At 37.0% G+C, this 13,652-nt stretch overlaps 1 protein-coding gene across 6 annotated transcripts in view; it reads right to left on the minus strand.

Annotated features, from left to right (window-relative positions):
- LOC111044895 (ubiquitin carboxyl-terminal hydrolase 33-like) overlaps positions 1 to 13,652 on the minus strand; it is a 33,094-nt gene that overhangs the window by 8,629 nt on the left and 10,813 nt on the right. For 2 of the 6 annotated variants that reach the window (XM_039442477.1, XM_039442479.1), the window contains one exon: positions 12,205 to 12,268. In XM_039442477.1, coding sequence (XP_039298411.1) covers positions 12,205 to 12,268 — 64 coding nt within the window. Of the gene's footprint in view, positions 1 to 8,690; positions 8,861 to 10,216; positions 10,453 to 11,454; positions 11,651 to 12,204; positions 12,269 to 13,652 lie in introns of all 6 variants that reach the window. The other 4 variants (XM_039442478.1, XR_005573173.1, XM_039442480.1 and 1 more) reach the window with 4 other exon arrangements.

The following is a 13,652-nucleotide window of genomic DNA, read 5'->3' on the forward strand; positions in this document are numbered from 1 at the left end:
TATTTCAATTTAATCAAATAAAAATGCCGACAAAGAAAAAGAGAAAAACGATTGAAAACCGTAACTACGAAGAAGATAAGATGGAATCACATATTGACAAGTTTCTCAAGCCAAAGGAATTATCTATCGACCCAGATTCGCCTACGGCAGAGAGAGAGTGGAAACATTGGAAAAAGACGTTCGAAAATTTCTTAGAAGGAACGACAACCAAAGACAAAATGAAAATATTGGTAAACTTCTTATCACCTGCTTTATACGAAATTGTGGAAAGCTATACTTCATATGAAGAAACTATATCCATGTTGGAAGATATGTTCGTTAAACGAAGAACGAAATTTATGCACGATACTGCCTTGCTAATGCAAAACAACAAATAGGTGAGTCCATTGATCACTACTATTCTGAACTAAAAAGATTAAGTTTATCATGTAACTTCACTAGAGTGTCAGCCGAAGAAAACAAAAACGAGCATATTAGAGATGCTCTTGTTTCAGGGTTATGTTCTATTGAAATTAAAGAGAAACTTTTTCAACAAGAGATTTGAGTCTACAAGAAACCGTTTCCCAAGCACGTGTTCTTGAATCCGCAAAAACATATGCCGACTCCTTTAAAAGTACTTGTTATACAAACTCTGTTGAAGAAAATAAAAACATAAGCTTGAGTGAATCTTTCTCAGATGTTAATGCTGTAACCCAAAATCGACAGGCAATTGTAGAGAAATCCGTTCAATGCCAACGTTGCGGATATAAAAAACACTCAAATTCTCAAGAATGTCCTGCAATAGGAAAGACTTGTCATAAATGTTCCCGAATTGGACACTTTTCCCATGTGTGTAAAAGTAAAACGCTCAAAGAAAAACTAACTACGTCAACTATTACTGCAGCTGGTATAGCCAGTAATCTTTCTAAAGCTACAATTATTGTTTCGGTGAATGGAATAAATACACCAGCTCTTATTGATACCGGAAGTGTTGCCAGTTTTATTGATGAAAAATTTGCAAAAACAAATAAATTTAAAACTGCATCAGATTCTTGTTTTATAAGATTTGCATCTGTTCAACATAACACCGCTACAAAAGCATGTGTTTATAGCAATATTGTGTACAAGGAAATGAATACAACAATATTAAACTCTTGGTATTAAAAGAATGCTGTTGCAATGTGATACTTGGTCACGATTTTTTGATGAATCACTCTACAATAAGTTTAGCATTCAATGGTAATAAACAGCCTCTTGTAATAGATAATAATTCTACAACCACACCACCCTTGAAAGATTGCCTCTTGGTGGAGGCCATGATAAAACCATGTTCCCTTTTCAATGACTTGACTCCCGATTGCCACCCAATAACTACCTGATCCAGAAGACACCCACAAGATGACTATGAATTCATGAAGAATGAGGTCAATCGCCTCCTTACAGAAGGAATAATTGAGGAAAGCCAGTCCAGTTGGCGTGCCCAGCCTTTCATTGTAACCAATGGACAGAAGAAACGAATGGTCATAGACTATTCACAGACTATTAATAAATTCACAATTTAGACGCATACCCTCTCCCATTGATCGAAGATCTTGTAAACACAATTGCCAAGTACAACTTTTTTAGTACTGTAGATTTCAAGTCAGCTTACCATCAAATACCGATTCTTGAGAATGAACGACATTACACTGCCTTTGAAGTAGGCCGAAAACTTTATCAGTTCAAACGAATACCATTCGGAGTAACCAATGGAGTAGCTGCCTTCCAACGTACAATAAACGGACTTATAGAAAGAGAGAATTTGAACGACTGCTTTGCCTATTTGGATGATGTTGTCATTTGCGGTTCAGATCAAGAAGAACATGACAGAAATCTTAAAAAATTTCAACAAGTAATTGAATTGTATGGCTTGACTATAAATGAAGAAAAATGTAAATTTTCAAAAAAATCATTGAAGTTCCTTGGGTATGAGATAAAACATGGAGAAATTAAACCTGACCCAGAACGTCTTGCACCACTCATGAACTTTCCACCCCCAAGAAATGCTAAAGAAATGAAACGACTCATGGGATTACTGGCTCATTACTCCCGATGGATTAAAAACTTTTCTCAAAAGATTCACCCCCTTGTCCACATACAGAAATTCCCTCTATCTCAAGATCAGATGGAAACTTTGGAATTGTTGAAAAATGAAATTGCTTCCACGGTACTGCTCTTTGTTGATGAAAATGTACCATTCATAATTGAGACAGATGCATCAGATTTTGCAATTGGTGCAACATTAACACAAAATTCTCGACCAGTAGCCTTTTTCTCACGAACTTTGTCCCAAAGTGAAACCAGGCATTCAGCTGTTGAGAAAGAAGCCTATGCCATTGTGGAGTCTATAAGAAAATGGAGACACTATTTACTACGAAAACAATTCACTTTGATCACTGACCAAAAATCAGTCACATTCATGTTTGGCACTCAACACAATAAAAAAATAAAAAATGAAAAGATACAAAGGTGGCGCCTAGAATTATCTGAATACAAATTCAACATAGTCTACAGACCTGGAAAAGAAAATGCACCAGCTGATGCACTCTCTCGTATATGTATTACAGCTGGTTGTTCAACATTGAACTCAGCTTTGGCAAAATACCATGATGAACTTTGTCACCCTGGTGTAACTCGTTTCTACCACTGGCTCAGAATGAAAAATCTCCCCTATACTGTAGATGATGTAAGGAAAATTTGCTCCAATTGTGCAATTTGCTCTGAAATAAAACCACAGTATATGAAGACAAAAGGAAATCTCATAAAGGCAACAAAACCTTTTGAACGAATTAATATGGACTTCAAAGGACCCGTACAATCAAAAACAAGAAATAAATACCTACTGGTGATGGTTGATGAGTACTCAAGATTCCCTTTCGTATTTCCTTGTCCAGACATGACTGCGAGAACAGTCATAAATTGCCTGGTCTCATTAATATCAATGTTTGGCCTTCCAAGCTATATTCACACAGACAGAGGAACATCCTTCATGTCAACTGAGTTGAAGAGCTTTCTTGGCTCAAAAGGGATAGCAACTAGTAGATCAACGCCTTACAATCCGAGAGGGAATGGTCAAGTAGAGCGATATAATGGAATTATATGGAAAGCAATAACACTAGCTCTAAGATCACGAGGACTTGATTCAAATCGATGGGAGGAAGTGTTGCCTGATGCACTTCACTCTATTCGATCTCTTTTGTGTACTACAACAAATTGCACCCCTCATGAACGAATGTTCCTACACATGAGATCCTCAACAAATGGACAGTCACTACCATCTTGGCTAATGAGCCCAGGACCAGTTTGGCTGAAGAAAATGAACCGAAATTCAAAGCAAGATTCATCAGTAGAAGAAGTTGAATTGATTGAGGCAAACCCAGAGTATGCTCACATTCGTCGCCCTGATGGACAAGAGTCCACTGTGTCGCTCCGTCATCTTGCCCCTAAGATAACACGAAAATCTAGCCGGGTAGAATGATATGATAAACCATATGTTTTCGTTGTCATTGATTCATTCATAAATATCAAATGTTGTTGATCCGTTACTAGTAGAAAGTCATGTTCAATTTTATTTGATTAAAGCTCTACAAATGAAGAGTTTACTTATTTCAATGTTTATATGAACTTTTTTCTTATTTTTACCTCTACTATCACGTATTAAAATATTTTACCATAATTATGAATCACCCTGTATTGACTAGTGATTTTACTCCAAGGAGGGTTTTCTAGAAACTGTGAATCAAACTGTAAGAGGAAAAGTCTTACAGCTAAAAATATATATTTGTCATCTACTTGGCATAATCTAGACACTAATAGTAAAACACTGAAATATTGCCTACATATATCACGAATTTATCAATAAGTTACAAACATGTTTCAACATCTACGGTATCATCTTCAGTGTGAAAATTAAAAATCTAAATGAAAATTAAAATTTTTACACCACAGGTGTTTTTCAATAAATTCGTGATATTTTTACACAATATTCCAGTGTTCTATTATGGATAAATATCACTATATCTCACCAAAAACGGTATCTGAAATCTAGACACTTTTGTCATCATGAACCTATCAGTAGTTCGAATTCAACTCACTTCGTCATATCATCTTCATTATCTAATTAGTGCTGAATGAATTATTCACATCAGAAATGTCAATAATGCTAAACTTGGATACTTATTTAGAATCTATGGGCGACTCAACACACATCAGTAAATGCAAAGGAAATGATTAATATAAATCCTTAGAAACATGTTCAATCACAATATTATTATTATTATTCATGATTGGTATTTTGAATTGAAATTGTATTTATCCTTATTGTTCAACAGTGTACAACTGCTTAACATTAATAGTATGAAGAAGGGTCTTCACATGAGCTAATGCTTATGATTGAGGAGCGAGTTCCTAAGATAATGTATAGTATTGGAAGACCATTAACATAACATTATTATACTGTACATGATAACCTTGAAGCATACTGATTAGAAAATAGAGAAAGAAGGTAACATTCTGTACACCAGTAGCGTTAAATCAAGCATCTAACCTTCATATTACCAGTAAAATTGAAAACATCTGTGTAAATCATTGGAAATGGACTAACCTATAAACCAGTAGGTATGCTTCACATGAAGCAACCTTGTCATCTGTGACCTTCATCACACGTTTGTCATCATATTCAAACCAGATTTTTTCTTTGTCCTTAACGCGTAGCAAATGTAATGTCCGCTATTAGGACTCTCTCCTTTGTAGCATATAGTTGCCATAAGGTCGTATGTTTTGCCCTCCGACTGGATTCTGAAAAATAAGTCAAACATGTTAATACCTTACCTTAATCAAATAATGCCTTACAATAATCGAATGATGCATTGTCTTGGAGCTCTTCCCTTGCTCAGTTATTTCACATACATTAGCTCCGAAACCACTAAAGCAATACATATCAAAATTCAATTCAAAAACATTTTGATTTCACCAACACAATGGAGAAATGCCAATTGAGATACTGGTTACTTGGAAATTGACGAATTCATAAAAGTTTGAAAGTAATAAACAAATTATTCAGAAGCCAGCAAATTCTGTACTACTTCTTCTTCTTCTTCTTCTGGCTTTACAGCTCGATGTGAGCTTTAGCCTCTCGCACAAGAGCCCTCCACACATCGCGGTCACATGCCTTTTGTCTCCATGCTCTTATCCCCATCTTTCGGAGATCATCCTCCACTTCATCAATCCATCGGTTGCGTGGTCTCCCCTGTCGTCTTCTGCCTTCCATCCTGGCCTTCTAAATTGCTCTTGGCATTCGATGTTCTGCCATTCTCTCAACATGACCAGCCCAGCGCAATCTTTGTGATTTAATAAAACGGACCACATCCTCACCCCCAAGAATTTCATTGATTTCATTGTTAGATCTTCTTCTCCACACTCCATTGTCGTTGACACCCCCATATATTCGCCTGATAATTTTTCTTTCAAAAATTCTTAGTTTAGAGGCATCAACAGCGGTGACGTTCCATGTCTCTGAGCCATAAGTGATTATTGGTCGGATCAGCGTTTTGTAAATTTTCAGTTTGGTTGCCCTGAATAGAGACCGAGAGGTGATCAATTTAATATTGGCATAATAGGCACGATTGCCAGCTATTACTCTCTGCTTTATTTCATCACTCAATCTGTTAGCATTTTTCACATTGGCACCAAGGTATGAAAATTGCTGTGTTCTTTTAAAAGCTAATCCTCCAACCACAAAGTCGTTCACCACTCTTCGTGCAACATTTCTTGACATTGTCATATGCTTTGTCTTTTCCGTATTCACTTCCAGACCCATCCTCTTTCCTGCTGTCAGAAGCTCCTCAAACATTCCTTTCAGCTCTCTCTCGTTCCTGGAAATGAGCACAACATCATCAGCATATGCGCAGATTTGTCGTGATTTGTAGACAATACAGCCTGTGTCGTTAACGCTTTCTAAAACCTTCTGAATAGCAATATTAAACAAAGTCGCCGATAGAGCATCCCCTTGCCGCACCCCTCTTGACAGCCTGAAGCGAGCTCCACTTCTACCCTCCACGAGTACCTTAGCTCCAGCTTCATTCAGCGTCATTTGGACTAACCTGACAACCTTCTTGGGCACTCCTTTCTGCTCCATATAACAGTATAGACCATCTCTGTTTATGCTGTCAAATGCCTCACGGAAGTCAACAAACAGCACGTGTAGGTCAATGGAATGCTCGTATGCTTTCTCCATCATCTGCCTTATCATAAAAAGTTGGTCAACGGTTCCTCTTTGCTTTCTGAAACCACATTGGTATTCTCCAAGAATCTCTTCTGAGTATACACTTAGTTGTTGCAGTAGAAGGTTTGAGAAAACCTTATAAGCTATATTAAGCAAGGTTATGCCTCGATAATTGGCACATTTCATCTTGTCCCCTTTTTTATATATTGGACATATCAGACCTATCTTCCAACTTTCTGGCATCACTTCATCATTCCATATCTTTACAATTATTGCATGCAGTTCCTTAATCAATGCACTTCCAGCACTCTTCAACAACTCACTGGTTACTCCATCTTCACCAGGGGCTCTATGATTCCTCATTCTCTTAACTGTGCACTCAACATCTGCCAGTTTTGGGATCTGTATATCTGGCTCTGCGCTATGATAGTCCAGTCGTTCAATTACTTCTTGATCAGTTGTTTCCCTGTTAAGGAGTTCTCGGAAATGCTCTGTCCACCTTTCAGTTACCGCAGCCTCCTCACCCAGCATTTCACCAGTCTTGGCTTTACATCCAGTCAGACGTGGGCGAAAACCTTTCCTAGACCATGCTGTTTCTTTGTAAAAATTTCTCACTTCATTTTGTTGATTGAGTAATTCAATGGCCTCCAGCTTCTTCCTCCACATTTCCTTCTTTTTCGATTTACATATCCTATTTGATTCTCTCCTCAACCGATCATACATCTCCTGTTTCTGCCTAGTTGGTCTTTGCAGCAGTTGCTTCCTAGCCTGGTTTTTGGCCTCAATTGCATCCAAACACTCCCGGTCAAACCATTCATTTTTTACCCTTCTTTTCTCTCCTATAACTTGCTCAGCTGTTCTCACGATGATGTCTCTCACACATCTCCATCTCTCTTCAACCTGTTCCTCTCCATTACTTCGATTCTGCATCTCCCTCAAACCTTGCTCGACTGACCTTCTGTATCTGTCACCTACATCAGGGTCACTGAGCTTTTCCAAGTCCCATCTTTTCCTTTCTTGAGGCCGTCTATGCTGCGCATTTGATAGTCTTTCTCTAATAACTGCCTTGACAAGAAAATGATCGGAATCGCAATTAGGGCCTCTACAGGCTCTAACATCAATAACTGATGAGGCATGTCGTGAAGAAACAATCACATGATCAATTTGGTTCATCATATTAGTTCCTGGCACTCTCCATGTACCCTTATGTATATTTTTATGATCAAAGGCTGTACTCTTAATGAGGAGATTGTGTGCTGTTGCCATCTCTACCATCAGCAATCCATTTTCATTGGTATCATCATGAAGTGAGTGTTGCCCAGCAATGCCTCTCAGGAAGTCCTCTTTTCCTACCTTTGCATTGAAGTCACCTAGTATCAGAATCATGTCATATCGTGACACTCCATCAATTGCCTTGAAAAGCTCATTGTAGAAGTCCTCTTTTACTGCAACTTCTGCATCCTCAGTTGGCGCATATGCTGATATGAGTGTTATGTTGCGGAAACGACCTTTCATTCTCAATTTGCAAAGCCTATCTGTTATTGGTTCAAATCCCAGTACGCTCTTGGTGCATTTCCTCATTACCATGAATCCAGTGCCTCTCTGCCCACTTTTTTGTTCATTTCCACTATAATAAATCGTGTATTCACTTTTCTTGATCTCACCCTGTCCCTTCCACCTTATTTCCTGCAATGAAACAATATCAATACCAAATTTCATGATTTCTCTAGCAATTTCTTGCATTTTTCCAGGCATGAGCATTGTTCTCACATTCCATGTGGCCAGTTTCAAATCATATCTTTTCATAATTTTCCGTTTTCGTGATTCTGTTCCATTTCCATTTAATCCGTGAAATCCGTCCGTCCGAGGCTCTGCGTGAGTGTTCTTAACAAGTTTTTTTTTTATGAGATGGAGAAGTTAACCCCATGCTCAACCCCCAACCTGGAGGACCAGGGTCGTTTGTTTAGAGTTGCCCTCTCCTAGGCACTTGCTTCCACCATAGCTCTCAGAGTGTGCCTATCCTGGATTTTGTTCGGGTTCACTCCCTAGGCTCTTCCGCCCTCTCCGCCGTTGGGATTTCTCATCATTCGCCTTTGAGGCCGTTGACCGGGTATCACCTAGTAACCCTAGGAAGGGGCGCAGTGGATGCTTAAAATGCTGTGTCTCCAGATGTTGTGAGGCCAATATATAGCATCCACCACTTGCTGGGATTCCCGGGATTGCCACACCCGTTAACTTTCATAATGAAAGTTCCCCTGAGGGTAATTCTGTACTACTACAGGCATTTATTAAGTGGAATTTCGTCATTGATTGGCTTCATCTATTTGACTATGTTTAACATCATCTAGTCAATAGCAAAACTGGAAATAATGGAATGTTGTAGGACAACTCACACATGAAAATTCAATCAGTTTCTAGACAAGGAGAGAGAATAGCAGAGAAGCATTACCAGAATGAATATATGGTGTCATGTCGAGTTCAGTGAACGGGAATGAAACCTGTCGAATTTTTTCTGTTGAGTCCGGCAAGAACCTCTTGAGGTTGATACACAGTAACTCGGGTAACTGCATAATTTTGGAAAATGTTATCCCATCACGGACTGCATTACACTTTTTACACCTGCAAATTGAACAAAATTTAATAATTTGCCAGAAATTGAGCAGGGGTCGCTTGTTAAAGCTCTTTGAATACATAACTACAATATTAATGGATTCACTCAAAATAAAAGTGAATTTGTTCTACTGTATAACTATAACAGCTCTAAGCACCACTAGCCAGCAAGCTCGCTTTCAAAACATTACAAAACATTCATTTCACCCTTTCAAGATTCAATCTACTTGAAAAATCTAGAAGAACTACTGTAAAAAGGAACCCTCAAAAGTAGCATCACGACCAAATCCGAACGTATTTGGTTCAGTAGATTTTCAGTTCTGTTGATTTATGAATCAGAGTGAGTGATTGAGGGGATGAATCAGTGCAATTTCGCTTTTATGTACAGAGTGTTTCCGAACTCCCTACCATTATTCTAGGGCATTGTTTCTGGGTACAAAAAATGATTCAATCAATTAACTGAAATTATTAGGTGAGTAGGTGGTACATAGATTTTATAACTGGATTTTCAATATAAACTCCAAGTCTTTGGTGGTCTGACAGATGTGGTTCTTCCACTGCACACTAAATTTCACCCCGACTTATATTTGGAGAAACGTTGTACAGACAAGAGTTGAATCGAGTCGGTTAATAGTTGAGGCAATAGAAATTTGTTGATTGCAGCATATTGAGGAAATTGAGAGTCTTTGCACGACTATGCCTAATATCAACATCAAGATTTATGTCACCTGTTACAACCACTCTAAAATGTTTATACTTTTGTGAATTACAGAGCAAAGAAGTAGAATTGTTGATATTCTCTGTAAATAGTTCAATATTAGAACTAGGAGTTCTATATACAGAGGCGATAATTGAATGTTGACTAGGAAAAGCAATAGCCACTATTTCACATTAAATGGGACACTAACATTAAAGGAAAGTAATAAGGATTGAGTGAATTTTCAATTATAGAAACGGCAATTATAGGAAACTGCCATACTTGTCAGACTAACGAACGTAAACAAGTGATTCACCACAATGCACAGAAAACATACATTCCCAGTCAGTTTCTAGGTTAGAAAGATTCTCTTCAGTTATTTACTCATTAGCATATTATTTGCAGATTGTGTGGTGGAAAATATCGTGCGTTACTTGGCCATGAATGTCTGTTGCGCGGCTAACGCCTTGACTGGAAACATCATGCAATATACTTTTCTTGTCCCAAATTGTTGTGCGATATCAAATTTTCATCCTAAACTACAGAAGGCAGAGTTCCAGTAATGGTTTAATGATCATAGTTGTTACCTGCGATTGCGGCAATTCTATTGTCATAATCTTTGCCGTATTACATAATATTTGTGAGTCCATCAATTATTTATAACTTACTTTTGCAAAATGAAATCCCATGAAGAAGTTGAAACTTGTACGGACATTTGTTTATGGTCTTTGTAAACGCAGGAGGCTAGCGAGCAAAATAAATCGTCGTTTTCAACTGCACCGGGCTCGACGAAATTTTTAAATTTGTTTAGCCACAGTTTGGAAATCGCATACAATGTTGAAGCTCATCGGCAATGTGGAAGGCCCCCTCCCTTCTTTCACGGGTTGCAGGGCTGTCACGTTTTCTGAAACATTCATACAGCATACATTTCAAACTTGACAAGTGCAAGTACAACTTTAATAGGCTATAACTATATAGTGACTAGTGATTTTACTCCAAGGAGAGTTTTCTGGAAACTGTGAATCAAACTGTAAGAGGAAAAGTCTTACAGCTAAAAATATATATTTGTCATCTACTTGGCATAATCTAGACACTAACAGTAAAACACTGAAATGTTCCCTACATATATCACGAATCTATCAAAAAGTTACAAACATATTTCAACATCTACGGTATCATCTTCAGTGTGAAAATTCAAAATCTAAATGAAAATTAAAATTTTTACTCCACTGGTGTTGAAACATGTTTGTAACTTTTCAATAAATTCGTGATATTTTTACACAATATTCCAGTGTTCTATTATGGATAAATATCACTATATCTCACCAAAAACAGTATCTGAAATCTAGACACTTTTGTCATCATGAACCTATCAGTAGTTCGAATTCAATTCCCTTCGTCATATCATCTTCAGAATCTAATTAGTTCTGAATAAATTATTCACATCAGAAATGTCAATAATGCTAAACTTGGTACTTATTTAGAATCTATGGGCGACTCAACACACATCAGTAAATGCAAAGGAAATGATTAATATAAATCCTTAGGAACATGATCAATCACAATATTATTATTATTATTCATGATTGGTATTTTGAATTGAAATTGTATTTATCCTTATTGTTTAACAGTGTACAACAACTGCTATACATTAATAGTATGAAGAAGGGTCTTCACATGAGCTAATGCCTATGATTGAGGAGCGATTTCCTAAGATAATGTATAGTATTAGAAAACCATTAACATGTCATTATTATACTGTACATGATGACATTGAAGCATACTGATTAGAAAATAGAGAAAGAAGGTATCATTCTGTACACCAGTAGCGTTAAATCAAGCATCTAACCTTCATATTACCAGTAAAATTGAAAACATCTGTGTAAATCAATGGAAATGGACTAACCTATAAACCAGTAGGTATGCTTCACATGAAGCAACCTTGTCATCTGTGACCTTGGTCACACGTTCATCATCATATTCAAACCAGATTTTTTCTTTGTCCTTAAACGCGTAGCAAATGTAATGTCCGCTATTAGGACTCTCTTCTTTGTGGCATATAGTTGCCATAAGGTAGTAGGTTTTCCCCTCCGACTGGCATTCTGAAAAACAAGTCAAACATGTTACCTTGCAATACCTTACCTTAATCGAATAATGCCTTACAATAATCGAATGATGCATTGTCTTGGAGCTCTTCCCTTGCTCAGTTATTTCACATACATTAGCTCCGAAACCACTAAAGCAATACATATCAAAATTCAATTCAAAAACATTTTGATTTCACCAACACAATTGAGAAATGCCAATTGAGATACTGGTTACTTGGAAATTGACGAATTCATAAAAGTTTGAAAGTAATAAACAAATTATTCAGAAGCCAGCAAATTCTGTACTACTACAGGCATTCATTAAGTGGAATTTCGTCATTGATTGGCTTCATCTATTTGACTATGTTTAACATCATCTAGTCAATAGCAAAACTGGAAATAATGGAATGTTGTAGGACAACTCACACATGAAAATTCAATCAGTTTCTAGACAAGGAGAGAGAATAGCAGAGAAGCATTACCAGAATGAACATATTGTGTCATGTCGAGTTCAGTGAACGGGAATGAAACTTGAGTTTTCTCTGTTGAGTCCGGTTGATACACAGTAACTCGGGTAACTGCATAATTTTGGAAAATGTTATCCCATCACGGGCTGCATTACACTTTTTACACCTGCAAATTGAACAAAATTTTAATTTGCCAGAAATTGAGAAGGGGTCGCTTGTTAAAGCTCTTTGAATACATAACTACAATATTAATGGATTCACTCAAAATAAGAGTGAATTTGTTCTACTGCATAACTATAACAGCTCTAAGCACCACTAGCCAGCAAGCTCGCTTTCAAAACATTCATTTCACCCTTTCAAGTTTCAATCTACTTGAAAAATCTAGAAGAACTACTGTAAAAGTTCTTTGAAAAACTGTAAAAAGGAACCCTCAAAAGTAGCATCACGACCTAATCCGAACGTATTTGTTTCAGTAGATTTTCAGTTCTGTTGATTTATGAATCTAAGTGAGTGATTGAGGGGATGAATCAGTGCAATTTCGCTTTTATATACAGAGTGTTTCCGAACTCCCTACCATTATTCTAGGGCATTGTTTCTGGGTACAAAAAATGATTCAATCAATTTACATGAAATTATTAGGTGAGTAGGTGGTACATACATTTCATAACTGGATTTGCAATATAGACTCCAAATATTTGATGGTCTGACAGATGTGGTTCTTCCACTGCACACTAAATTTCACCCCAACTTATATTAGGAGAAACGTTGTACAGACAAGAGTTGAATCAAGTCGGTTCGTAGTTAAGGCAGTAGAAATTTGTTGATTGCAGCATATTGAGAAAATTGAGAGTCTTTGCACGATTATGCCTAACATCAACATCAAGATTTATGTCACCTGTTACAACCACTCTAAAATGTTTATACTTTTGTGAATTACAGAGCAAAGAAGTAGAATTGTTGATATTCTCTGTAAATAGTTCAATATTAGAACTAGGAGTTCTATATACAGAGGCGATAATTGAATGTTGACTAGGAAAAGCAATAGCCACTATTTCACATTAAATAACCATCAATGCTATACTCACTGACATTAAAGGAAAGTAATAAAGTATTGAGTGAATTTTCAATTATAGAAACGGCAATAATTATAGGAAACTGCCATACTTGTCAGACTAAAGAACGCAAACAAGTGATTCACCACAATGCACAGAAAACATACATTCACAGTCAGTTTCTAGGTTAGAATGATTCTCTTCAGTAATTTACTCATTTACATATTATTTGCTGATTGTGTGGTGGAAAATATCGTGCGTTACTTGGCCATGAATGACTGTTGCGCGGCTAACGTCTTGACTGGAAACATCATGCAATATACTTTTCTTGTCCCAAATTGTTGTGCGTTATCAAATTTTCATCCTAAACTTTTAATAGGAGGCAGAGTTCCAGTAATGGCTTAATGGTCATAGTTGTTACCTGCGATTGCGGCTATTCTATTGTCATAATCTTTGCCGTATTACATAATATTTGTGAGTCCATGAATTATATAACTT

The sequence above is a fragment of the Nilaparvata lugens genome, chromosome X, assembly GCF_014356525.2.
Source record: "Nilaparvata lugens isolate BPH chromosome X, ASM1435652v1, whole genome shotgun sequence".
In the NCBI taxonomy this organism is placed as follows: Eukaryota; Metazoa; Arthropoda; class Insecta; order Hemiptera; family Delphacidae; genus Nilaparvata; species Nilaparvata lugens.